Source organism: Cebus imitator, unplaced genomic scaffold, assembly GCF_001604975.1.
Source record: "Cebus imitator isolate Cc_AM_T3 unplaced genomic scaffold, Cebus_imitator-1.0 Scaffold51, whole genome shotgun sequence".
NCBI lineage: Eukaryota > Metazoa > Chordata > Mammalia > Primates > Cebidae > Cebus > Cebus imitator.
In genome coordinates this window covers 8,924,382-8,950,858 of record NW_016107366.1, presented here as the reverse complement: position 1 = coordinate 8,950,858, position 26,477 = coordinate 8,924,382, and the positions used below count along the sequence as shown (strand labels likewise).

The window sequence follows — 26,477 nt, the reverse complement described above, 5'->3', positions numbered from 1 at the left end:
AATCCTGTCCCAGAAATAAGAAAACTAAGGATTAAAGAAGCAAAGCAATCTGCCTTGGGTAATTAACTCAGCAGGCAAGCTGCAGAACTCAGAATAGGTCTTAGGTGTCTGCACTACCCCTGGAGATAACAACAGCAGCAGGAGGAGCAGCAGCAGTGAACATTTACTAAGTCAACCATATTCAGCATTTAAATGTGTTATCTCAGGCTAGGCGTTGTGGCTCATACCTGTTGTAGTCTCGGCACTTTGAAAGGCCAAGGCAAGCAGATTGCTTGAGGCCAGTAATCCAAGACCAGTGTGGGCAACATGGCAAAACGCTGTCTCTACCAAAAACAAACAAAAAGCACATAAAATTAGCTGGGCATGGTGCCATGCACCTGTAATCCTAACTGCTCGGGAGGCTGAGGTGGGAGGATGCCTTGAGTCTGAGAAGTCAAGCCTGCAGTGAGCTGAGATCATGCTACTCCACAGCCTGAGTGACAGAGTGAGACTCTCTTAAAATAAAGAAATAGGCTGGGTGTGGTGGCTCATACCTGTAATCCCAGCACTTTGGGAGGCAAAGGCAGGCAGATCACTTGAGGTCAGGAGTTCAAGACCAGCCTGGCCAACATGGTGAAACCCCATCTCTACTAAAAATACAAAAATTAGGCAGGAGTGGTGGCCTATGCCTGTAACCCCAGCTACTCGAGAGGCTGAGGCAGAAGAATCACTTGAACCAGGAGATGGAAGTTGCAGTGAGCAAAGATCGTGCCACTGCGCTTCAGCCTGGGTGACAGAACGAGACTCCTTCTCAAAAAAAAAAAAAAACCCAAAAACAAAAACAAACACTCAGAGTGCCTTAAGTGAATTGCCCAAGGCCACACAGCTAGTACCCAACGAAATTCAGATCAGAGCTGGGCGTGGTGGTTCACACCTATAATCCCAGCACTTTGGGAGGCCTAAGCGGGCAGATCACAAGGTCAAGAGATCAAGAACATCCTGGCCAACATGGTGAAACCCCGTCTCTACTAAAAAATACAAAAATTAGCTAGGGATGGTGGTACATGCCTGTAGTCCCAGCTACTCGGGAGGCTGAGGCAGGAGAATCACTTGAACCCGGGAGGCGGAGGTTGCAGTGAGCCGAGATTGCGCCACTGCACTCCAGCCTGGTGGTGACAGAACAAGATTGCATCTCAAAAAAAAAAAAAAAAAAAGGCTGAGTGTGTGTGGTGGCTCACACCTGTAATCCCAGCTCTTTGGGAGGTCGAGGCGGGAGGATCACCTGAGGTCAGGAGTTCAAGACTAGCCTGGCCAACATGGTGAAACCCTGTCTCTAAAAAAAAAAAAAATAATAAGAAGAAAAGAAATTCAGATCAGAACAAAGATCTGCCAGCAGCCATTAGCCCAGCCCCAGCTTTCCATCACTATATTATAAGGGCCACCACATAAGGAGACAGTTCTAGTCCCTGGCCACACAGTCCTTGAGAGAGAAGGACCTGTGACTGAAGGCTATGACCTTGAGTTAGAAATCATCTTTTTCCCCTCCTCCTCTCCTGGCACCTGCTCTAACAGTGAGATCACCAAGGCTCCATGCCCAGCCCTGAGGCCTGTCCCTGTAGCTTTGGCAAAAATGACCCTCCAAGTGTTCTGGCAACTGGACTGTCCAAAGGAATCAAGAACTTAGGGTGGGGAGAGGGCTCTTCCTTCCTGGCCTTGTTCCCAGAACAGTCCAGGGAAGGAAAGGGAGGCAGGGTTTGCACGTGGTGAAACAGAGTCCCAGGAAGGAGGACCTGCCACACTATACGCATGCCGCAGAGTTGGCAGGACTCAGGGCTCCTGTGTTGGCTCCTGCAGGCCCACCCTGGACAGGCTGCTGCTGGCTGAAGTTCAGTTCCGCACTACTCCTTGGTGTGCTGGGCCTCCTGCCATCACTCAGAAACTAATTTATACCTCACTTCCTCTGAGAAGCCTACACTGAACCTCAGGTCAGGACAGGACCCCCGTTAAAGTCACCACATTAGTTTTGTGTTTGGCTGCCCAGAGGTGAGTGTGTGTTTCGTTCCCTGTTGTCTCTCTTCAAAGCAGGGCCTGGTACAAAATAAGTACTTTAATAGCTGCTGAATTAATGAGTGAACTCCTCAGAGCTTCAGCTTGTTCATCTTTTTAAAAAGAAAAGATAATACAGTAACACCTATTTCATGGATTTTGTTTTAAAAGTTCAATGAGGCCAAGCGTGGTGGTGTGTGCCTACAGTTCCAGCTTCTTGGGAGGCTAAGGTGGGAGGATCCCTTGAGCCCTGGAGTTTGAGGCCGCAGGGAGCTGTGATGGCATCACAGCACTCCAGCCTGGGAGACACACTGAGAGACCTTGTCTCTAAAAAAATAATAATAAAATGAAAAGTCCAATGAAACAATACACCTAAAGCCCTCAGCATGCAATAAATATCAATACAAGGTCTTGATATTGCCACTCAAAGTGCTCAGTAAACTATACAGTGTCAAACCACTGCACAACAGGCTCTGGAGAGGAAGCAACAAAGTACCCAAAGTGCAGGCGGCTAGCTAGTGTGAACGGGTCAGAGAAAGGGCAGCAGGTGGGGAAGGCAGCAGGTGGGGAAGGCAGCAGTGGGCCTTGAAGAGCTGACCGAATTGGCAGAATTTCTGAAAGAGGGTGAGCTGGGAAGGAACTGAGCTAAAGCTTGGAGCTGTACGGAGAGACTGGAAAAGCCTGGAGCACTTGCAGGGACGGGTGGGGAGTTGGATGGTGGGGTGGGGTCGGGCGGGGCGGGAGGAGGGCCAGCAGGAGGCATTCTGCAGGGAGGGGCAAGCACGTGTGAGCGGGCGGGCGCGGACGCGAAAGGTCAGGCTTTCGCTCAAAACAGGCAGAGGACAAGGTCAGCTCAGCCGCAGACGGAGCCCCTGGTGATTGTCTCCGCCACCAGGCAGTGGGAGTGAAGGGACAGCGGGCTCGCTAGGCTAAGCTTGCCATCTGAAGATCCATTCACCCCCTATTTCTTGACACCTTGTCAGTTCCCCTCTGAGCCGCGGGCTCCTCACTCGTAAAACGAGGACGGATGCCTGTGCCAGAAGTCAACCAGAGTTTTTCCCGGCGTGGGCACCAGCCCAAGGGCGAGTTTTCCTTTTCTCGTCTCATCTCTGCTCTGACCCCAAGTTCAAAGAGGGACTGGGCTACGGAAGATATCCATGGCATGCGCCCTAGTTCTCCGGCCGGTAACGGCTGCTTCTCTCTCAGATTCCAGAGTGCCTAGAAGCCAGGAAAGGGAGATGGTCCTGCCAGCCTGGGGTAGAGACTCCGGGGCCAGGCACTGGCGCTGACGCAGGCAAGCAGGGCGCCACTGACTGGTCTCCTCCCACCTCGGCGGGTTGGGGGATGGCGGACCAGCCCCTCCTGGGTGAGCCCTAGCCTGGGGCTTCCTATTTCGGGAGCCGGGGGCGTGGGCCACGTCTCATGTGATGCGAGGGCTATTTAAAGCGGCAGCCCGGGCAGGGAGCCGCCGTCCGAGTCTGCACGCCTGCTCTCTTCGCAGCTTCTGTCTCAGCCTAGCCCAGCATCACTATGGTGGACGCTTTCCTGGGCACCTGGAAGCTAGTGGACAGCAAGAATTTCGATGACTACATGAAGTCACTCGGTGAGCAAGCCGCGGGGCTCTGGATGCTGGCTTGGGGAGGGGCTGGTGGCGTGCCTAGCCCCACGCAGGGCTCCTGCTGCATCCCTCTTGGTTAAGACTGGTGAATAGGGCAACGCGGAATGGCAGCCTGGGTGGAGCCTGTTCGGAAGGGGCTTTCATGGTCCAAATCTGGTTAGAGACCACGGTAGGGAGGTGGAGGAAGGAGGCAGCTGTGTGGGAGGCTCTTTCCAGGAAGAGAGATATATGATTTGGAGGTAGAAGGAGGGTTTGGATAAAGAACACTGATCACAGGAAGGGGAATCTAGCCAGAGAAGAGAAAGAACAAGGGCATGGGCAGTTTAGAAATTGGAGGAGACTGAACCCAGAAAGGGAATGGGGCAGCTAGGGAGTGTACTATGACCTTAAACAAGTAGGAAAGACCTAGGAGGAAGATTGGTGGGGAGAAAAACGTGGATGAGTGAATCAGATATGAGGAGGAGGTAAGACAGGTAAGCAGCAATTCCCATCTCTCTATGTTGGATTAGGGAAGGGGATTGTTGCTGGAGAATGCTCTTTCTCACCAGCCAGTCTGACCTTGTCCTGCAGTGATATGTAACCAGGCCTTAATCACCGTCTGTGAGCCTCGTGGTAGGGTGGGGCAAGAGGCCCATCATCAGCTGGGCCTTTCCTGCAACCCAAGGCTCACCCACCTGTGTGAAGGGTAGTCAGTGAAAGCCATTGGCCTTCTGTTGTGCAGTAGAGGGTGTCAGAGCAAGGTCAAGACCTGGGAGGGAGGATGACTGGTTTAGGAGGGTGTGAAGAACTGCTGTGGTGTTGAGATGGATAAGAATAAGGATTCAAAGAATCTTACAGGTGAGGAACTTGGAGATTCCCATACTGTCTGGTTCAACAGGGAAGTTGAAACCAGGAATTATAACAATTCCACAGCAGAGCTGATAATGAAAACCTAAGGTTTCTAGATCTGTTACCCAGAGCTCTTCCCACTACCCTACAGGCCCTGGGAGTGGGAAGCAAAGTAGGAACTACTTAGCTAATGATTGACCTCAGCCCTTCTTCTACTGCTTTGGTCTTAGATGGAGAGGTCAGAGCTCTTAACGGCTCCTACCCTACCCTGGGCGCTATGCCCAGTAATTCCAGGTAGGCAGTCATTCTTAGAGGAGCAGCCTCCCAACCCCCACTAACACACCCCAGCAGCTATTGGGAAGTTGGAATGCCCAGATTTAGTTCCTCCTTCCAAAGCTAGGCCAGAGCCGAGTCCCTGAACTGAGCTGAAACTTTACCACTATTGTTCCCTTATTCTGCCCCAAGTGGGTGGGTGGGGGCGATCTCCCTAAAGACCTGTTATTTTTCAGCACCTTATGTTAAGGCAGCCTGCTTTCTTTTTGTAGGAACGGGAAGCCTGGGAAAAGACCCTCCTCAGCTCTCAGTAAATAGCACTGGCTTCATTTCTAAGCAGAACCCAGATCTCCCTGAGTCTCCTAAATTCTGTCAGCTCAGTACTTAGTTTCTCTTGGTTCAGACCCTCACTTATCCCACAGTGGTTTCCTTTCAGACACTGTATACCTCTGGGTAGGTCCTAAGCAAACAGAGCTCCCAGTGCAGTGACAAGGTCCTGCTCTGTGAAGGGGAGTGTCATTGGCCTAACTCATCCTGACACCAAGGGGCAAGGCCAAGTTCCTCACTGGCAAAGCAAGGGTAGGCTGACAGCATAGCGGCAGAGGCAGCCCCCTCCTGCTGTAGACATAGGGCTCTCAAGGGGCAAAGAGGTCCCGTCTAGTACCAGTGACCACAGGCACAATTGGTGGCCTGGATTGAGTATGTGCTGGGCAGAATGGCCTAGTGGAAACAGTGAGCCATTTTGGAGCCTAGATTCAAATCTGTCAGTAGTCTACTCCGTTTGAATTTAGACGAGACACTTCACTCTCTTTATTGTAAATTGGGGATAATCTACGCTTCAGGGCTGTTACAAGCATTAAGTACAACAACTCATGTAGGGCATGTGCAGAGTACCTAGCTCCAGTAAGCACTATGTAGCCAGGCACATTTGGAGACTATACACACCACTTCACTACACTGGGCTGCCTCCTGCCTCACCTTTGCCTTGGAGGACAGCTCAGCATAAACTGCTGGGGGGAGAAGAGGCAGTCATGATTCTTTGTTCTTTACTTGCTTGCAGGACACTTAGGACTTTGCCCAGTACCCAAGGAAGTCATGCTTATGTCAGGAAGATAGTCTCTGTAGAGCCTTAGACTGGGAGTCAGGAGACTTGGGTTTGAGTCTAACTCATTGTTTTCTTTTGTTTTGTTTTTGAGATGGAGTTTCGCTCTTGTTGCCCAGGCTGGAGTGCAATGGCATGATCTCAGCTCACTGCAACCTCTGCCTCCCAGGTTCAAGCGATTCTCCTGCCTCAGCCTCCCGAGTAGTTGGGATTACAGGCATGCGCCACCACGCCTGGCTAATTTTGTATTTTAGTAGAGATGGGTTTCTCCATGTTGGTCAGACTGGTCTCAAACTCCCAAACTCAGGCGATCCACCCACCTTGGCCTCCCAAAGTGCTGCAATTACAGGCGTGAGCCACTGTGCCCAGCAGCAGAGTCTAACTCATTGTTGCTACCGCCGCTTTAGGCTCCTCCTCAATCTGTGCAAGAGAACAAATACTTCCTTTGTATCTAACTTCTAGATCATAGATAACAGGCTTTGAAAATGCTGGGTTGCCATATATAAGGGACAAGAGCACATTTAAAGCTTCTTCGTTTCAGGGTAAAAACTTCCAAAGGTGGAAAACTCTTATTAATCATAAGGCTTTGGGAGGCAAAGTCTACATTTCTCAGACTTATTAATTTTTAGAGACGGGGTTTCACCATATTGGTCAGGCTGCTCTTCGCTGCTCTCGAACTCCTGACCTCGTGATCCACCCACCTCGGCCTCCCAAAGTGCTGGGATTACAGGTGTGAGTCACCATGCCTGGCTCTCAGCCTTATTTCTAAGGCTTTGAGAGCTTTTCAGGTGCCCTGGAAAGCCTTATGCTCCAGCCTTGGGAGGTGGTATGGCTGAAAACTTAAGCAAGCTCTGGAGCCCAGACAGTTCTGGGCTTCAATCTCAGATTTGTGACCCTGGGCTTTAACTCTTATGTTTTTGCATTGTAATGTGGAAAGTCTTCAGAGGAACAGGAAGAACTAAATGAGATAATATGTACAGTACTTAATAGTAGCTTTTTTTTTTTTTGAGATGGAATCTCACTCTGTCAGCCAGGTTGGAGTGCAGTGGCACAGTCTCAGCTCACTGCAACCTCCACCTCCTAGGTTCAAGCAATTCTCACGCCTCAGGCTCCAGCATAGCTGGGATTACAGGCACATACCACCACATCTGGCTTTTTGTATTTTTAGTAGAGATGGGTTTTCACCATGTTGGCCAAACTGGTCTCAAACTCCTGGCCTCATGTAATCTGCCTGCCTTGGCCTCCCAAAGTGCTGGGATTACAGATGTGAGCTATCAAACTTGGCCCAAAGTAGCTTTTTCTAATCCCAGCTCTGCCACTGACTTGCACTGCTCTTCCTTAACCATCTCATCTGTCTAATGGGATTAGTAACCTGTGTTCACCAAAAAGAACTAAGGGCAAGACTGAATTTTAAAATTCCCAAATGCAAAGGCTTTGAAAGATACAGTCCTCCACTTCATCACACCCAGGCCTGAGAGTTATTCATGGAGTTTCTTGAACACCGCCTCTCTACTCCAGCTCATATACTCATAACCTTCCCCCTACCCTCAGGTGTGGGTTTTGCTACCAGGCAGGTGGCCAACATGACCAAGCCTACCACAATCATTGAAAAGAATGGGGACACTATCATCCTAAAAACACACAGCACCTTCAAGAACACAGAGATCAGCTTTAAGCTGGGGGTGGAATTCGATGAGACAACAGCAGATGACAGGAAGGTCAAGGTAAGTCAGGGAAACAGGGGTCGGGAATGGAGAGTGCTGAGACTCTACCTAGGGTGGTAGCCTTGGCTCCCTGGTATTGTTGCCTGAAGGGCAGACTATCATGGAAGATTTAAATGAAACAAGGTTCATAAAGCCTGTGTAGTGCTGGAATGCCACTGATGCCAAATAAATGTAAGTTCTGTCATCTTGTTTTCTTCCCACCCTTCTTGGAATTCATCTACTGGCTGCCTCAGAATGGGCAGTGCAGAACCAGGATATTCTTCTGAACTCAGTATCTACTCCAGCTCCAGCTGGGTGATCCCGTGTAAGGTATGCAGTAGTAGCTCTAGATTTCTTTCCCCTTCCATAGATGGTGGAGTTATGTGCCCATGGCTGTGACCTGAAGTGCTTTAGGAATGATGCCCAGAAGTCAGGGACCTCCACTGAGTGAGGTCATTGTGGCCTCCAGCAGCAAAAAAGGCAGCCAGGAACAAGAAGCACCTACTCAGATGCTGCTTCAACTTCTAAATCTCAGACATAACCAATGACCCTGACAAATTTCTGATGTTACCAGCTGACAGGCAAGAAGAGCTATGTTCTGGTACAGGGCATTCATCTTGTCATAAATGAGTTTGTAGTGCCTTCCCACCAAGCCTCAGCCCCCTCTCCCAGGGTCCTGTCACACTGCAGTGGCTGTCTTGACAGCTTGCCTCAGACCTTCCAGGCCAGGCATGGGTGCAAGAGAACTTAGAGGCTTTGACCTCTATAGGGTGTCCCTACAGCAGTGTTCTATCATGACACTATCATTCAGCCCATCAGCTGTTTCCTGTTCCTCACAGCTGTCCCCAGAAAGGATAGGATCACACCGGTGGCTGGCAGCAGAGCTGGGGATGGTGCCCGAAGATGGTAGTCTACCTTGGATAAAGGTGGCTGCCCTACCACATGCCCATACCTCCTTGGGCTTGCCTACTTTCTCAAGGGGCAAGAACTCCAATTAAACACAATAGCCCCTCTAGAATCCCTAGGGCAAAAATATATACTCTGAGTAGGCAAAAAAAAAAAAAAAAAAACTAGGGGAACGAGAACAAGAAGTAAGGTAAGAATAAAGACAGCGCACTAAGAGACAGGCCCCATATTCCTTATCCCCCAAACAATACACAGAACCTTCTCAGATTCTCCTACTGAACCACCTTGCTCATCAAGATCCCTTAGTCTGGCCTTGTGGCCCCCAAACTCCTAGGAGAGACCTGGAAGAGCTGCCAAATGAGAACCAGCTGATGTATGCTGGCAGCACCCAGACCTGAGGAACAATCCAAGGGCATCCAGTCCCAGGACTGCGGTTGGTGTCCTCTTGCCCCTCTAAAGAGGTCACATGTGGCCCAGGAAGAGGGGTAGGAATACAGGGGAGAAAGTCTAATTATCCAATACTTCTTATCACAAAGGGTCTTTTAGACATTATGTGTACTAACCACAAGGCTGGGGAAGGATTCTCAGTACTACTCCACCTCCTCAGTCAGTCTTTCCCAGAGATAGACTAGTAAATACCACCTGTATCTGAGGGGAACAGCCTGTTCAAATAAGTGTCTATCTTGAAGGGTTGTGATGCTTCTCAGAGCCAGGCTCTCTGGCTCCACCATACTGCCTCCCTCTCTCTCATCGCCTAATACCTGAAGGCCTCTTCCCCAGCAAGGCAGTAGTGGTGAAGAAGCTGGAGGTGAACTAGATGTCCTGCAGGGCTGGCTGGGAGGTGGATTGCCTGAGCTCTTGTCCTCACACCATCACTAGTTTGGGTCGGAGGCTGGGTCCTCTGTGGCCCCAGTGTCCAGACCCCATCCTGCCCCTCAATCCTAAGATCACAGCTCAAGCCTCTACTCTCTTTCCACAGTCCATTGTGACACTGGATGGAGGCAAACTTGTTCACCTACAGAAGTGGGACGGGCAAGAGACGACACTTGTGCGGGAGCTAATTGATGGAAAACTCATCCTGGTAAGATGGGCAACTTTGGAGCCATATCTAATTGGTTTTTACTACTGCTCTTTCAGCCAAGCCTGTTCTAAAAAGCCAAGTCCTCCCCGGAGAGCCACAGAGGCTGAGACAAGAGTGGTTACAAGGTCAGGGTGGTATCAGGTGGGAATTTTCTGTGTGGCGGCTTTGGACTCACACAGGCTGGGGCTCACATCTTACCTTATAGGCTTCATGACTTCAAATCACCCTCTCCAAGTGCAACTGTAAAATGGGTATTAATAATACCAACCTTGTAGGGCTGCTGAGAAGCCTTTAAGAGACAGTGTATGCACCGCACAAAGCATCACTGATACAGCATGTCCTTTGTTTGGTCTTCCTGTATTTCCACTTTGCCTCACCCCAGGACGAAGTAGAAAACAGAGCCGAATCCGACCCCAGGCCCTCTAGGAGTGGCTCCCATTGCCTATCTCAGCATTCCCTTTTCTCTCCTCCCTAGGACTGCACTGTCACTTGCAGGAACAGGCTGGTGAATGGTGGGGACACTGAATGACAGTCCTTTCTTCCCCATTTTAGTCCTACCCCATTTTCATGCATTCTATGTCTGGCCTACTGCAACTACTTGACTACTGCCTGGGTAGTAGGAAGTACCACAGCCAGGATAGCAGATATGTTCAAGCTTGGGGACTTCACTTGGAGCCTTAACTGAATTCCCCCCAGACCCAGAGAGCAACCAACTGTGGATTCTGCTTAACTGCAAGGCCTCAGGTTTTCACCTGGGCATATTCACTGCACATCTTCTTGGGTCAGCATAACGTGTTAACTGCATTCTTGCACTCATATGGGACAGCGGTCCCCTTGAAGTTTGGAATGAGGTGCCTAGCTTTGGTGGGGATGTAGTATGCAGGACCAAATTCTCAGTGGGCAACTGAACTACAGTGAGGCCATGGGTTTGGCTTTATGATGCCAGACTGGATGGTTGGAGGTATAGGGCTCTGGCCCTGGTACTACCCTAAGTTAGGGAAGACTTGGAGTTAGTAGCTGAATACAGTCCTTTCCTGAGTCTCTGGATATTTTTCCTATTTGTCAACTATATGCCAGGCACCATCTTGCACAAAGAATGAAGGACGCCAAATGGTATAAGGGAAAAAGAAACACTCAAGGATCTTGACCAAATTACTTCCTCTCTAAAGGCTAATTTTTCCAAATCTCTAAAATAAGAATTACCATGCCTATCTTAAAGATTTGCTATACATATCGAAAATATTATATATATATATATATATATATATGCCTGGCACATAGTAGGTACTCAAATGACAATTATCAGGAGGAAGGGAGGGTAGGGGTAGAGTGCTTGCAATGGCCTTCCTGGCTTCACTCCCCATCTGACTCTGTCTTTCCTTCCAGACACTCACCCACGGCACTGCAGTTTGCACTCGCACTTATGAGAAAGAGGCATGACCTGACTGCACTGTTGCTGACTCCTACTCTGCCAATCGGCTACCCCTCGACTCAGCACCACATTGCCTCATTTCTTCCTCTGCATTTTGTACAAATCCACAAATTCTTCTAGGTTTAGGTGCCACTGGCCTGGATCCACTTCCAGTTTCCATTGTGTATGTGGTTTTTTTGTTAATGGCATTCATAGGGTGCTCTGAGGTCAATAAAGCAGAGCCAAGGCCACTCAGTTGCCTTTTTGCCTTTGGTAAGATAACTCTGGGAGTCTTGGTTTCTCCTGTGTGTCAAAGAGTGGGCAGAAGTAACTGCCTGAAGGTTACTCAGGAAGAAGCACTGGATGGGAGACTGAAATGGACAGTGTCAGAGACTGATGATCAGCTGATCACCTTACACATTTAATAATAAAACAGCTGTACCTACACCTTGCCTTTACACTGCCCACCTCCATGGTCAAATTTCCTAGTTCAGTCAGTGGTGGGGCTTCCCCAGGTTTGGCTGTTGAACTGTCACTTCACGTCCATTCTACACTGACAGCTCTTGGGCCTGGCTATTCTGTGAAATGCTATAGGTCTCTCTTTCCAGAATTCAGGTTCAGGGCACAGAACCCAGGCTTGTGCCATGATGGTGGGAGAAAATGACCACTGGCCAAGATGATTGCTGATCTATGCACCAGGCTAGTTACTCATGGTTACAAATTCTTACTACTTCTCTAATCAACTCTGAGGGAAGAGGGCATCTGATCTTCACAAAAGGGAGGGCTTATAAGTGATCTCCCAAGAAGGCTGCGACCAGCTAGAGCCTTTGGCTCTGTACCTCTGCTGGGCATCTCTCCAAAGTCTAAGGTAACATATTAAATGCTTTTGTGGGCTAGTGCAGGCTCAGTGACTTTAAGTCTGTAAGTTGCCCAGGAAGAAGGATTACACGAAAAAGAACTTTCAGTAAGTTTAAAACCAAACACATTTCCATTTAGCGACAGGAATTTAAGCAGGAACCTGAAGTGGAATCAACTGATTCACAGAGTAATAAATACAAAGTAGAACAATGATCTTGGCTTCAGCTGTCTGGTTCAGTGGTCTGCTGGAATGCAATACACAAGTGACACTGCAGATTGAGCTGTGGTGACCACTGGATGTCACTTCTAGCATAGTAGAACTATGTTAGGAGGAACGGGAAAAGGGAGCACCACTTCTCACCATGTTCTGCCTCTTGCTGCCAGTCTCTCTCTGCTCCCATGTTGGATGCAGTAGAGATCACCCACCAATCAGCCCAGAACAGACCAAATGGAAGGGTGCAATCACTCTTCTCCAACTACAGCCAGACTCACCTCCACAACAGTCTCTGGCTCTAGCCTGGATTCTTACAGGAATCCAGCTCTGGCAGTGGCAGCTGGAGAGGTTAATGGAACCTCCTGCTGAATGAAGGAAGTTGGGTGAATGAATGGGTGAGCTGCAGGGTTCACTTGCAAAGGGGCCAGGAGTGATAAGGAAACAACTCATTCAGGCAGCTGCTTCTGACCTCTAACTCCCAAACCTGCCTGTTGCATGAGGGGAAGCCATCTCCATGGAAGCAAAGTTAATGGGGTGGGAGGCTGTATTCTCACTATTGAGTGTTTCCAGGAGCCTCAACGCACGAGGCTCCTGGTTCCTTACTCTCAACCACCCCACACTCTTTCTACTCTCACTCCTTGTGTTTCTTCTTGTGCTTCTTCTTCTTTTTCTTTTTCTTTGCTGCCTTGCTGTCTTTTGATGTGTGCCTTGCCCTCTTGCCTGTAACACTCTCAGAGTCTGAGCTGTCAGAATCAGATGACTTCCTGTCTCTATGTTTCTTTTTCTTCTTCTCCTGAAAAGAAAATATTAAAAATCAACATTGTAAGTATATATTTGCTTTAAACAATCATAGCACATAACTGGCCAGGTGCTGTGGCTCACATCTGTAATCCTAGCACTTTGGGAGGCCAAGGTGGGAGGAATGCTTGAGGCCAGGAGTTCAAGACCAATCTGGCTAACATAGCGAGACTGCATCTCTAAAAATAAAAAAAAAAAAGAAAAATTATAGCACATAATCAATAGGGGACCACTTAGTAATTTCTTTTTTTTTTTTTAGACAGTCTCGCTCTGTTGCCCAGGCTGGAGTGCAGTGCAGTGGCATAATCACAGCTCAGTGCAACCTCAACCTCTTGGTCTCAAGCAATCCTCCCATCTCAGCCTCACAAGTAGCTGGGACCACAGGTATGCACCACCACACCCTGCTAATTTTTGTGGAGATGGGGTTTCTCCATGTTGCCCAGGCTGTCCTTGAACTCCTAAGCTCAAGCAATCTGCCCACCTTGGCATCCCAAAGTGCTGGAATTAAAGGTGTGAGATACGTGCCCAGCCACCACTTAGTAAAGTATAAGACACTAAAAACAATAAGGTAAATCTTTAAGTATCAACAAGAAAAAAATAGCTAAAACATGTTAAGTAAAAGAACCAAGACATAATGAATGCAGTATGTATTGTAGATTCTAGTGTGTATAACATATACATGTGTATTTATATATATATGCAAATGACAAAGTGTATATATTACACATACTTGTGTATATTTAGTATACACAGAGAACACTGAAAAGGAGACATCAAACTGGTAATAACTGTTACACACTGGGAATGAACTGAATGGGGGGAAGGATATGGGTCTTTCACTTTTTCCTTTATATACTTCTGTCCAATTTGATTTTTTTAAAAAAACAAGTATCTGTTACTTTCATTTTTTATTTTATTTATTTATTTATTTATTTATTTATTTTGAGACGGAGTTTCGCTCTTGTTACCCAGGCTGGAGTGCAATGGCACGATCTCGGCTCACCGCAACCTCCGCCTCCTGGGTTCAGGCAATTCTCCTGCCTCAGCCTCCTGAGTAGCTGGGATTACAGACACGCGCCACCATGCCCAGCTAATTTTTTGTATTTTTAGTAGAGACGGGGTTTCACCATGTTGACCAGCATGGTCTCGATCTCTTGACCTCGTGATCCACCCGCCTCGGCCTCCCAAAGTGCTGGGATTACAGGCTTGAGCCACCGCGCCCGGCCCTACTTTCATTTTTTAAAGTGCAGGATATTAAAGCTGAAAGGGGTCCCTAAAGATTAGCCAGTCTAGGCCTAGCACTTTGGGAGGCCGAGGCGGGTGGATCACGAGGTCAAGAGATCGAGACCATCCTGGTCAACATGGTGAAACCCCGTCTCTACTAAAAATACAAAACATTAACTGGGCATGGTGGCGCGTGCCTGTAGTCCCAGCTACTCAGGAGGCTGAGGCAGGAGAATTGCCTGAACCCAGGAGGCAGAGGTTGCGGTGAGCCGAGATCGCGCCATTGCACTCCAGCCTGGGTAACATGAGTGAAACTCCGTCTCAAAAAAAAAAAAAAAAGATTAGCCAGTCTATCTAGAAACAGTGACTCACATATCCAAGGTCAAAGAATAAGAGTAAAAGATTTAGAACTCCTGACTCCCGTTCTGTTTGTTATTAGATCCTGCTGCCAGGGGATTGAATATTTATCATCTCTAATTTTACAGCCACCTCACAAGATTATACTCATAAAGAAAAGAGCTGAGAAAGAACTATTCCAAAACTATAAGCACCACACCATGCTACCAAAGTAACAGTACAAACCCACACAAAGGATGAGAGGCAGATTTCCAAGTGTCTAATGGGGCAGTATGGGCAGATTTTAAGCACGGCATAAATCTCTTCTTTGAATTTCAAATATCTATATTGCTTCCATAAGGTTTCTAAGAAGAGGGAGAAAGTATGAGAGAAGAAAGAGAGCAGAAAAGGATGCCAGCTTCCAGGTAGCACCCTGAGAGCTGTAAATCTGGCTGAATGATATACCAGGTCTTAGGAGCTGGCTGTGAGAAACAGTGGAAAGAACAATGAAGCAGATATTAGATAGACTTGGACCTGAGTTCTGGCTCTGCCATTTACTATTCTGTATCAGGCAAGTTATCTGACCTCACTGATGACTGGTCCCTTAAAATGTAAAATGGAGGTATGAATAACATCTACATCCTTTACAAAAAATAAAAATAGCTAGGTGTGGTGGTGCCAACACCTGTAGTCCCAGCTACTCAGAAGGCTGAGGTGGGCCACGGATCACTTGAGCCAGCGAGCTGGAATTGTAGGGAGCCATAATCCTGCCACTGCACTCCAGCCTGGGCAACTGAGACCCTGTCTCAAAAAAAAAAAAAAAAAAACCCAAAACCCACCTGTGTCATATAGCTATGGTGATGAGTTAATGAGATAGTATCTAAGGCTTAGATGAGTTGAAAGCCACTTGTCCCAGATCACATTAGCACAGCTGGTATCTTCACATAGATCATATGAATAAAAATTTCCTGAGTTTTCCTATGTAGCATATGGCCCTTCTTTCTGTATAGTGACAGGAGGCCTCATGGTATGGTCATTAGAACAACAAATTTTGGAATAAGAGTTAAGTTCACATTCCAACTCTGCCGCTTAAGTCACTATGTTTCTTAGAACAACGATTTAACTTTTTCAAGTCTCAGTTTTCTTTTCAGTAAATGGAAATAAGAACCTATTTCAAAGGATACTATGAGCTTTAAACAAGATAAGCACTAACTATAGTGCTTGACATATTATAGGCACTTATGGGGAGCTACATGTATTTTTCTCTCATTAACTCCCAAGAGGTTCTGACAGCCTGGCCAAGTATCTACAGTCAAAATTTTAAGAGCAGATGAAACAATAATTCTTTCTTGGCATCTCAAAGGAGTAGAGAGAAGGGAACAAAGCTTCTCAGACCCATGTTACCAAGCTGTAACAACCATGGCTGGGAGGAGCTGAGAATTGGCAAATCAATGGTTTAGCTACGTTGCTGTACCTTCCTGGATGGCAAGACCATGGAAGTCCATCACAGGGTATTATGAGGTCAGGAGTCTCACTGGCTTCTCCCAGGGGAAGATCCTGGGAAAGGAAAATGAAAATGTAGAGTCTGGCACCCGTTCCCTGCAAGCCTGGTCCAGTATGGATAAATAAGTGAGGAGAGTAATAATACTGCCTTACACCTAAACAGTGCTTTAGTATATCAAGCTTTTTGCATTCTTATCTTACAATAATAATGTGTAGGGTCAGAATTCATGAGTTATTTTTCCCATTTTACAGATGGAAAAACTGCAACTCAGAAATGTAAAGTGAGTTGACCAAGGCTAAAGCAGCAAAGCCACTGTACTTTCTAACACAGAGTTTGGCACACTTTGCTCTGTCTCAAAGATGCAGGCTCAGAAGGAGGGAAGATAAATCACTAGAAAGCCCTGGCATGCTGGAACATGGATTCCAGTTAGCAAGAAGGGCTCAAGGAGATGGCTTCCTCAGACCTCAACTTTGATGCAAAAGCTTTTTTGCAGCCTGAACAAAGACAATTCAATCTTCCAGCAGATGGTGTCATTTTCCCTGTGTGTCTAGCCTTAAGCTACATAACAAAAGAACAATGACTTCAGAAGTTGTAGTTCAAAAGCAAAGTTGGGAGTTGTGGGGGGGCAGGCGGGGGAAGACTGAGAGCCAGAACTTCTGCCCTCAATTGCATTCAAGTGAGAAGGGAAACAGAAGATAATAGTTTTAAAAAATGATGTGGATTCAAGTATCATTTGGAAATAGAAAATTTAAAATAATTTTTTTTTTTTTTGAGACGGAGTCTCGCTCTGTTGCCCAGGGTGGAGTGCAGTGACGCGATCTTGGCTCACTGCAACTTCCGCCCCCCAGGTTCAAGCAATTCTCTTGCTTCAGCCTCCTGAGTAGCTGGGATTGCAGGTGTCCACCACCACACCCGACTAATTTTTGTACTTTTAGTAGAGATGGCCAGCTTAGTCTTGAACTCGTGAACTCATGATCCACCTGCCTTGGCCTCCCAAAGTGCTGAGGTTACAAGTGTGAGCCACTGTGCTGGCCAGAAAATTAAAAATAAAATTTTTAAATGATATAGGGGTGTGAGCCCATGGTGCAGGTCAAGAGGGACAGTGAAAAGAAGCCACTGCTCAAATGTCTCAAAGTCTGTTCTCTAGGAAAAGCACATATCCTTTGCTAGAGCAGCTAATCTTCCCATTTTCACTATACTTCTGAAACATGATAGCAGCAGCCCAGTGTGAGAGAAAAAAAAAAATTAAAGCAAAAACTAAAAAAGGAGAATATAGCAGTGAACATTTATTGAGTACTTAATTTTCTATTTCATTTATTTACTTATTTTTAAGATGGAGTCTTGCTCTATTGCCCAGGCTGAAGTGCAGTGGCCTGATCTTGGCTCACTGCAACATCTGGCTCCTGGGTTCAAGCAATTCTCCTTGAATCACTTGTAGTCCCAAGTAGCTGGGACTACAGGCACATGCTACCACAGCCGGCTAAGTTTTGTATTTTTTTTTTTTTTTTACCAGACTCGGGATTTAACCATGTTAGCCAGGCTGGTTTCAAACACCTCACCTCAAGTGATCGGCCTGCCTCAGCATCCCAAAGTGCCAGGATTACGGGCGTGAGCCACCATACCTAGCCAGTACTTAATTTTCTAAGTGCTAGGATGGGCACACTGCACACATATCCAACCTTCACAACAAATTTATAGACCTGGCATAAGTATCCCTATAATTTCAGGAAAGGAAACTGTAATTTCAGAGAGGCTGACTGAGATGAACTGACTTGCCCACATGGTAGAACCTGGATTTGACTCAGGCCAGGTCCCAAAGTAGATGTTCTTTCTAGATCTGTCTATATCAAAGGCAGCAACTAACTTAACAACTCCCAACCAAAAAGGACTGATATGGCTGGAAATCAGTCAAGCAAACAAGCATTTCTTCTTGCAAAACGATTGATTCTCAAGAGATGATTTGATTTTCAAACTGATTCTCTAGGATAAATGTTGGGGAAGTAGGATAGAGGGTGATTCCTGTCTAGAACTTGCCTAGAAGGCACCAGTATACCATAGGTTGGAAAGGAAAGGCAGTATCAGAAGAAAAAGTTTTATCAATCAACTCACAAGTATTTATTGACATTTACTATCTACAAAGCACTTTAGAAAGCCAGTTACATACAGTGCTGTGAGACTGTTTCAAAAAAAAAAAAAAAATAGTAAGGCAAATGCACAAAAGCTATTTCAGGAAATTATCCTAACAAATTATCCTAAGTGGCTTATTACTATGTACTACGTTCCGTCCCTTCTCTCCTATTCATAGACATTCTTTTTTTTTTTTTTTAACCTAAACTATATTCCAAGCCACCATCATCTCTCACCTGGATTATTATCTATCAACTCTCTGCTTCTACTCTTGCTTTCTGACCATCTCAGTTTTCACACAGCAGCCAGAATAATTTTTTTTTTTTTTTTGAGACAGAGTTTCGCTCTTGTTACCCAGGCTGGAGTGCAATGGCGCGATCTCGGCTCACCACAACCTCCGCCTCCTGGGTTCAGTCAATTCTCCTGCCTCAGCCTCCTGAGTAGCTGGGATTACAGGCACGCGCCACCATGCCCAGCCAATTTTTTGTAGTTTTAGTAGAGACGGGGTTTCACCATGTTGACCAGGATGGTCTCGATCTCTTGACCTCGTGATCCACCCGCCTCGGCCTCCCAAAGTGCTGGGATTACAGGCTTGAGCCACCGAGCCCGGCCTCAGAATAATTTTCTTAAAAGGAAGTCAGATCATGTCATTCTTCTGCTCAAAACCACTAATAACATCCAACTCACTCAAGTGAAACATGAAATCCTCCCAATCACCCATAAGGCCGCAATGATCTGGGTTCCTTCTGACCGAACTTCCTCTCCTACCACTCTCTTTTCATTCATTTCACTCTAGCCACAGTGGCCTCCTTAATGTCCCTTAATCATGCCACTCTTTCCCAATATCTAGCTGTTAACACTTGCTGAAATGCTCTCTGCACTTATCTGAATAGCTTGTGTCCTCACTTCCTTCTGATATCCACTCAAATGACACTTCATGAGAAAGGCCTGGCCTTACCACCCTATCTAAAATGAAAGTCACCTGCTCCCCACATCCTCATTCTAGGACTCCCTATCTCCCATAACTAAATTAATTTTTCTCAATAGCACTTATCACTACTTGCTACATTATTTTTACTATTTTGTATTTGTTTACCAGATTATCTGTATCAATCAACCCCATATATTAGAATCTAAGTGCCATAAAGATAGGGATTTTACCTGTTTTGTTCACTATTTTACCTGCAGTAGCCAGAATAGAGTTTGGCACATAGTAGAAGCTCTATTAATGAATGAAGCTGGAGTACAGTGTGTGAGAAGAGACTGATGGGAGATGATGCTAAGAAGCTGGGCAGATTGTGAAGAGTCTGAAAGGAACTTAGACTTTATGTTATAGAAGAAAGGGAACCACTGAAGGCTTCTGAGTAGGCAACACTGGGCAACACTCTCTGCTCTATCTGAATAGGCAGAGAACTTGCCTCTGAGTGGGCTCAGGCCTGGCAAGGTTTCTCCAGATAGGCACCAGAAAAAGTTCTCTGGACAGCAGGACAGAGCCAACACTGCAGCCAAAGAATAACATTCCTATTTCTTGTTGTTCTATATATGGTAGAGCAGAAAACCGCACAGTAAAATCACAAGAAAATTATATTCTGAATCAAATATATCTGAAGTTCACTATAATCAGTGGGCAGCTTGGTCCTCAAGGCACATAATTCCTCGTAACATAGCACTGATTCAGAAAGACCTATGTTAGCATATGATGAATGAAAGAGGCCAGCAAAGCACAGACCACAAATTCATCAGAAGATTATCCAGGGAGTCACTACAAAATCTCCATTCCTATTTTACCAACCACTTCATAACCCACTTCCAATTGCAACACACAGTTTCCTTTTATTCTAATTATGCCCCCCCAAATTACTTATAATATTCAGACATTGGGACAAAAATTGTTCATCGTACTGGATGCAAAAAACTAAACCAATGCATCCTGAACTTGTGGGAAAAGGCATTCAATACACATATGTTTTAATGAAAAGAGGTGGGAAGGCTCCAGGTTAGGAAGGTCTGTTATTCTCACTCCTGCCGCTGCTCCCTTCATTATCACCCACTACCAGCAGCAGGAGTTAATACCTATTACTATGCAAAATGAGGGCAGGTCTCACTGAGTAAAGACACCCAAGGAGTTAGAGAGAGCAGAGATTATGAAGTCTGTCTATTCAAAAGTAGTTAGTGCATGCATTCCTATTAAGTATCAGGCATTATTTGTAATAAGTGACACGCTTTCTTTATCCTGGGTTATTTTTTGGTGGTTCCTCAACAGTTCTACTACCTTTTGTCTTAGAGGCTTTGCATTGTCTTCCACCAGACTACAAAAAGTGAGGCAATGAAATAGACTTGTGAAGAAACAGAGATGAGAACCCAATGACACTTTCCAGTTCTAGTCCCAGGTGGCCTGACTACACCACATTTTCTGTCCTTGGCTGTCCATGAGATCAAATGAAATGTGTTTCTATCCTTTACCACCACACATACCTTGGCTGCTTATCTTTTCCTTATGCGATTAGCTGCTTGAGTGAAGGTACCATGTGACCTTTATTTCATGAGTTACTTTTTTTTTTTTAACAGTTAAAAATGCAGGAAAAATCCCAGCACTTTGGGAGGCCAAGGCAGGCAGATCATGAGGTCAAGAGATTGAGACTAGCCTGACCAACATGGTGAAACCCCGTCTCTATTAAAAACACAAAAATTAGCAGGGCGTGGTGGCGCATGCCTGTAGTCGCAGCTACTAGGGAGGTGGAGGCAGGACAATCACTTGAACCCGGGAGGCAGAGGTTGCGGTGAGCCGAGATCATGTCACTGCACTCCAGCCTGGCGACAGAGCAAGATTCCATCTCAAAAGAAAAAAAAAATGCACTAACTGAACTTCACATGAGTTACAATCATATATGCCCTTTCACACACCAGACATTCCTACTCTTCACTGTCCAACTCAGAGGCATGGACTGCTGAAGGCATTTTCCTCCACAAATGAATCTACTCAGTTCCATATTTGGCTCCCAGAACTGACTAGTCCTGAAACAAGTGTCCAAATCTGCCATCCACAAACCAAAAAAGCCATCTCAGGCAGATTTTACGGGTAAGGAAAACCAACCACCTACTGAAATACAAAATTTAGAGGGTAAAAGGAAACAATCAAGAGGTCTGGAATCTTGATTATAGTTGTGAACAGAAACAAATCAATAGATAACAGCACATGGCTGCTAAGGGTAGCTGGGAACAAAACAAAAATCCACCAAAAAGTGACCTGATGTGTCCTGATATGTCAAGTACCTAACACAATGCTAGAAACCTATGAAGCAGATAATACACATTTCTTCAGTAAATTAATAATTGAAGAGTTAAATAAATGTATAGTTGAAGTGTGATATACAGAAAAGAATATTGTTAGTAATCTGAAGACACAGGTTCTTATTTCAGCACTATCTCATATTTGTGTGACTTACGGTGAGTTAAGTCAATTTCTCTGAATCTCCATTTTCTTCATGTGTAAAATGGTGGGATAATAATATCTGCTCTGCCTATCTCATAGGATTGTATAAAGATAAAAAGAAACAAAAATAGGAAGTCATTTTATAAACTGTAAGCACTAAACAAATATGAGGCATAAAAGATAATGAAGGGATTAACAATGAGGTGAAAGGACAATGATGCTAAATGATATCTGGGTAGAAATAGTGGGCATCAAGAGGAAAGTTTTACCCTTCTCAACTTCCTAGAAAGTGTTTTAATCAAAGAGGACTCATGAGTTAGAAGTTCACATACATAAAGATACTTTTTCATTTTTGAGATGGAGTCTCGCTCTTTTGCCCAAGTTGGAGTACAGTGGCACAATCTCAGCTCACTGCAACCTCCACCTCCTGGGTTCAGGCAATTCTCCTGCCTCAGCCTCCTGAGTAGCTGGGATTACAGGCATCCACCACCACGCCTGGCTAAGTTTTGTATTTTTGGTAGAGATGAGGTTTTGCCAAGTTGGCCAGGCTGGTCATGAACTCCTGACCTCAAGAGATCCACCCATCTTGGCCTCCCAAAGTGCTGAAATTATAGGCATGGGCCACCATGCCTGGCTGAAGATACTTTTAAAAAATAATAATGCATGATGATTATTACTGCTATTGTTCATCAGACCATTCCTCTATTAAGTGAAAGGCAATGGAGGGTTGGTTAGTGGGTTGACTAAGCAGGTCATAAAGAGCCTCATACCTAGCAAATCATCAAAAATTGGTTTGGTGAACTGAAATACATATCTCTTTTTTTAATTCATTTTTATTTTTATTTATTTTTTAAGATAGGGCTTCACCATGTTGGTCAGGCTGGTCTTGAACTCCCGACCTCAGGTGATCCACCCACCTTGGCCTCCAAAGTGCTTGGATTACAGGCGTGAGCCAGCACGCCCAGCCTGAAATGCATATCTCAAAGCAGCTTTAGAAACAAAGCAATAGCAAATTGTACTCAATATATTCAGCAAAAAGAACTCAAAGACCCACAGAAGTGAGATATCCAAATAACCACTTTAGGAATGTATCAAGTATCATTTACCTCTAAAAGTTAAAAGAGAATGAATAATACTTGGAACATACAAATAGAAACACAGTTGAAAATTTAGTTCTGTCTTGAGCCCAGGATGTCAAGGCTGCAGTGAGCTATGATCATGTGACCATACTCCAGCCTGGGTGATACAGCAAGACTCTGCCTCAAAAGAAAAAAAAAAAAANAAAAAAAAAAAAAAAAAAAAAAAATCTAAATCTGTGAAAAAATTATTTATGTTTACGGATGACATGATCTTCTATGTAGAAAACCCTAAAGATTCCACAAAAAAATCCTGTTAGAATGAATAAATGAAATTAGCAAAGTTGCAAAATACAAAACCAACATGCTAAAATCAGTTGTTTCTATACAGTAACAATGAACAATCTGAAAAACAATTAAGGAAACAATTCATTCATACAGTAGCATCAAAAAGAATAAAATACTTAGGAAGAAACTTAACCAAGGAGATGAAAGACTTGTATACAGAAAATTACAAATGCTGTTGAAAGAAATTAAAGAAGACACAAATAAATGGAAAGACATACAGTTTTCATTGATTGGAAGATTTAATACAGTTGAAATGTCCCTACTATCCAAAGCAATCTGCTGATTAAATGCAATCCCTATCAGAATTTGCAAAAATATAAAAATCTTTTTTTTTTTTTTGGAGACAGTCTTGCTTTGTCACACAGGCTGGAGTGCAGTGGCACAATCCTGGCTCACTGCAACCTCCACCTCCCATTTCTAGCAACTCTCCTGCCTCAGCCTTCCATGTAGCTAGGATTACAGGCACCCACCATTGCACCCGGCTAATTTTTGTTTTTTGTTTTTTTGGTTTTTTTTCAGTAGAGACAAGGTTTCACCATCTTGGCCAGGCTGGTCTCGAACTTCTGACCTTGTGATCCACCTGCCTGGGCCTCCCAGAGTGCTGGGATTACAGGCGTGAGCCACCACGCCCAGCTGCAAAAATGTAAAAACCTATCTTAAAATTTATATGAAATCTCTCAAAGGGCCCCAAGTAGCCAAAACAATCTTGAAAAAGAACAAAGCTGGAGGATTCACAATTCCTAATTTCAAAGCTTACTAAAAAGCTACAGTAATCAAAACAGTGTGGTACTGAAATATAGACAGACATATAGACCAATGATAGAATAAATCCTCACATATTTGGTCAAATGATTTTCAACAGGGTGCCAAGACCATTCAGTGGGGAAATGGACAGTTTTTTCAACCTATAATGTTTTAAAAACTGGAGATTTACATACAAAGAAAATTTGGACCTTTCTGTACACCATATACAAAAATAAACACAAAATGGATCAAAGACCTAAATGTAAGAGCTAAAGCTACAAAATTCTTAGAAAATGATATAAGGAGCCAGGTGCAGTGGCTCACACCTGCAATGCCAGCACTCTGGAAGGCCGAGGTAGGCAGATCATGAGATCAGGAGATCAAGACCATCCTGGCCAACATGGTGAAACCCTGTCTCTACTAAAATATAAAAAATTAGCCCGGCATGGTGACACACGCCTGTACTCCCAGCTACTCGAGAGGCTGAGACAGGGGAATTACTTGAACCCATGAGGCGGAGGTTGTAGTGAGCCTAGATCACACCACTGTACTCCAGCCTGGTGACAGAGCAAGGCTTTGTCTCAATAAATAAATAAATAAATAAATAAATTTAATAATAATAATAATATAAGGGAAAAGCTTCATGACACTGGATTTGGCAATGATTTCTTGAATCTGACACTAAAAGCACAAGCAGTAAGAGGGCAAAAAGGTAAGTTTAACTTAACCAAGATTAAATTTTTTCTGTGCAATGAACACTATCATGAATATATTCAACATTATGAACTGTACACTTAAAAACAGTTAAGATGATAAATGTTATATGTTCTTTATCACTATTTTTAAAAATCTAAATCTGATGGGAAAAAAGGGACACTATCAACAGAGTAAAAAGACAATCCACAGATTAGAAGAAAATATTTGCAAACTATATATCTGATGGGCTTGATATCCAGAACATATAAAACACTCCTACATGTCAACAACAACAAAATAAACAACCTTATGCAAAATAGGCAAAGAACTTAAATAGCCATTTCTCCAAAGAAAATATACATATGGCCAATAAGCTCATGAAAAGACATTCAACATCACTAATCATTAGGGAAATGCAAATCAAAATCACAATGAGACATCACATACATTAGGATGGCTACTATCCAAAAAACACAAAACCCAGAAAGTAAATGTTGGCAAGGATGTGGAGACACTGGAACCCTTGTACATTGCTGATAGGAATGTACAGTGGGAAAAAGAGTGGTTCCTCAAAATATTAAAAACATAATATATGATCCAGCAATTCCACTATTGGATATATACCAAAAGGAAAGGAGAGGGGGGGTCTCAGAGATATTTATACATCCATGTTCACAGCCGCATTATTTACAATAGCCAGAAGATGCAAGCAACCCAAGTGTTCACCACAAATGAAGAGATAAGCAAAATGTGGTATACATACAAAATGGGGCCGGATGTGGTGGCTCATGCCTGTAATCCCAGCACTTTGGGAGGCCAAGGTGGGAGGACTACTTGAGGCCAGGAGTTCAAGACCAGCCTGAGAGACATAGTCAAACCCCATCTCTACAAAAATTAAATTAGCTGGGCATGGTGGCACACTCACACTCCTGGATCACTTTAGCCCAGGAGGTTGAGACTGCAGTGGGACATGATTGTGCTACTGCACTCCTGCCTGGGCAACAGCACAAGACCCTGCTTCATGCATACAATAGAATATTATTTGACCTTAAAAAGGAAGAAAATTCTGACATATGCTACGATGCAGATGAACTTTGAGGACATCATGATAAGTGAAATAAGTCAATCACAAAAAGGCAAATACCATATGATTCCAAGACAGAAAGTAGAACCATGGCTGCAGGTGTAGGGAAGAGGGGTAAATGGGGCTTCTCGAGATGAAAGGTGGTGATGGTTGTACAACAATATGAATGTATTTAATGCCAATAAACAGTACACTTCTATAATGGTAAATTTTATGTTGTGTATTTTCCTAGAAAAACAAACAAAAAACACTACAAAAAGGCTGCAGATTTTGGCTTATCAAATGGATCAATGTATTTCAATGTTTTCCAATCACTGAGACAATGTGTTCCCATGTGTTCCAATCACTGAGACAATGTGTTCCCATGTGTTCCAATCACTGAGACAGGGCCAAATGTGGAAAAAGCAGCTTTGGTTATGAAAATTAAGTTTTGGGTGTATTAAGCTTGATAGCTAACTAGACAACTAGATGTAGATGTGAAGTAGGCAGTCTTTTACCTAAATTTGGAGTTCCAGAGAAAAAGTCAATAATAGCGATGCAGATTTGAATAAAATAACGATACAAACACTTAATTTGGGGGTTATTAATATAGGGATAACATTTAAAACCATAGGACAGAATGAGATTACCTTGGAACACTCAAACATTCAGAATTAAAGCATAGGGTGAGAAATCAACAATGAACAGAAGTATGCAGTGACATAAAGAGGGTGGTTTTTGTTGTTTTGAGGCAGGGTCTCACTCTGTTGCTCAGGCAGGAGTGCAGTGGCATAATCACAGCTCACTGCTGCCTTGACCTCCTGAGCCCAAGTGATCCTGCCACCTCAGCCTCCTGAGTAGCTGGGACCACAGGTGTGCACCACCATGCCCAGCTAATTTTCTGTTTTATAGAGACAGGGTCTACCTATGTTGCCTACGTTGGTCTCAAACTCCTGGACTCAGGCTATCCTCCAGCCTCAGCTGGGATTATGGGCATGAGCCATTGTGCCCAGCCAAAAAAGATGTTCTTAAAAAAAAAAAAAATGGCCAGACCTAGGCCCTGTAAACATGGTACCTAAGAGGCAAAGGGCAAATATATATTTTTTATT

At 44.7% G+C, this 26,477-nt stretch overlaps 2 protein-coding genes across 7 annotated transcripts in view; one reads left to right on the top strand and one right to left on the bottom strand.

Annotated features, from left to right (window-relative positions):
* The first annotated feature begins 3,353 nt into the window (after positions 1-3,353).
* Positions 3,354-11,392, top strand: FABP3 (fatty acid binding protein 3). Its single transcript, XM_017527878.2, has 4 exons — positions 3,354-3,628; positions 7,398-7,570; positions 9,435-9,536; positions 10,923-11,392. Exons 1-4 carry the CDS (start codon positions 3,556-3,558, stop codon positions 10,974-10,976), a joined length of 402 nt encoding a protein of 133 aa, XP_017383367.1. The 5' UTR covers positions 3,354-3,555; the 3' UTR covers positions 10,977-11,392.
* A 520-nt stretch (positions 11,393-11,912) lies between these two features.
* The window catches only part of ZCCHC17 (zinc finger CCHC-type containing 17), a 70,320-nt gene continuing 55,755 nt past the window's right edge, over positions 11,913-26,477 (bottom strand). For all 6 annotated transcript variants that reach the window (XM_017527874.2, XM_037738243.1, XM_037738242.1 and 3 more), the window contains one exon: positions 11,913-12,812. In XM_017527874.2, the coding sequence (XP_017383363.1) occupies positions 12,651-12,812 (162 nt within the window). In that variant the 3' untranslated portion in view covers positions 11,913-12,650. The remainder of the gene's footprint in view (positions 12,813-26,477) is intronic.

Excerpts from the sequence above, each read along its gene's own strand:
- FABP3 (XM_017527878.2), top strand. The coding sequence starts at position 3,556 with ATGGTGGACGCTTTCCTGGGCACCTGGAAGCTAGTGGACAGCAAGAAT. Across the intron at positions 3,629-7,397 it reads TGACTACATGAAGTCACTCG|GTGTGGGTTTTGCTACCAGG; the intron begins GTGAGCAAGCCG and ends CCCTACCCTCAG. Across the intron at positions 9,537-10,922 it reads TTGATGGAAAACTCATCCTG|ACACTCACCCACGGCACTGC; the intron begins GTAAGATGGGCA and ends CTTTCCTTCCAG.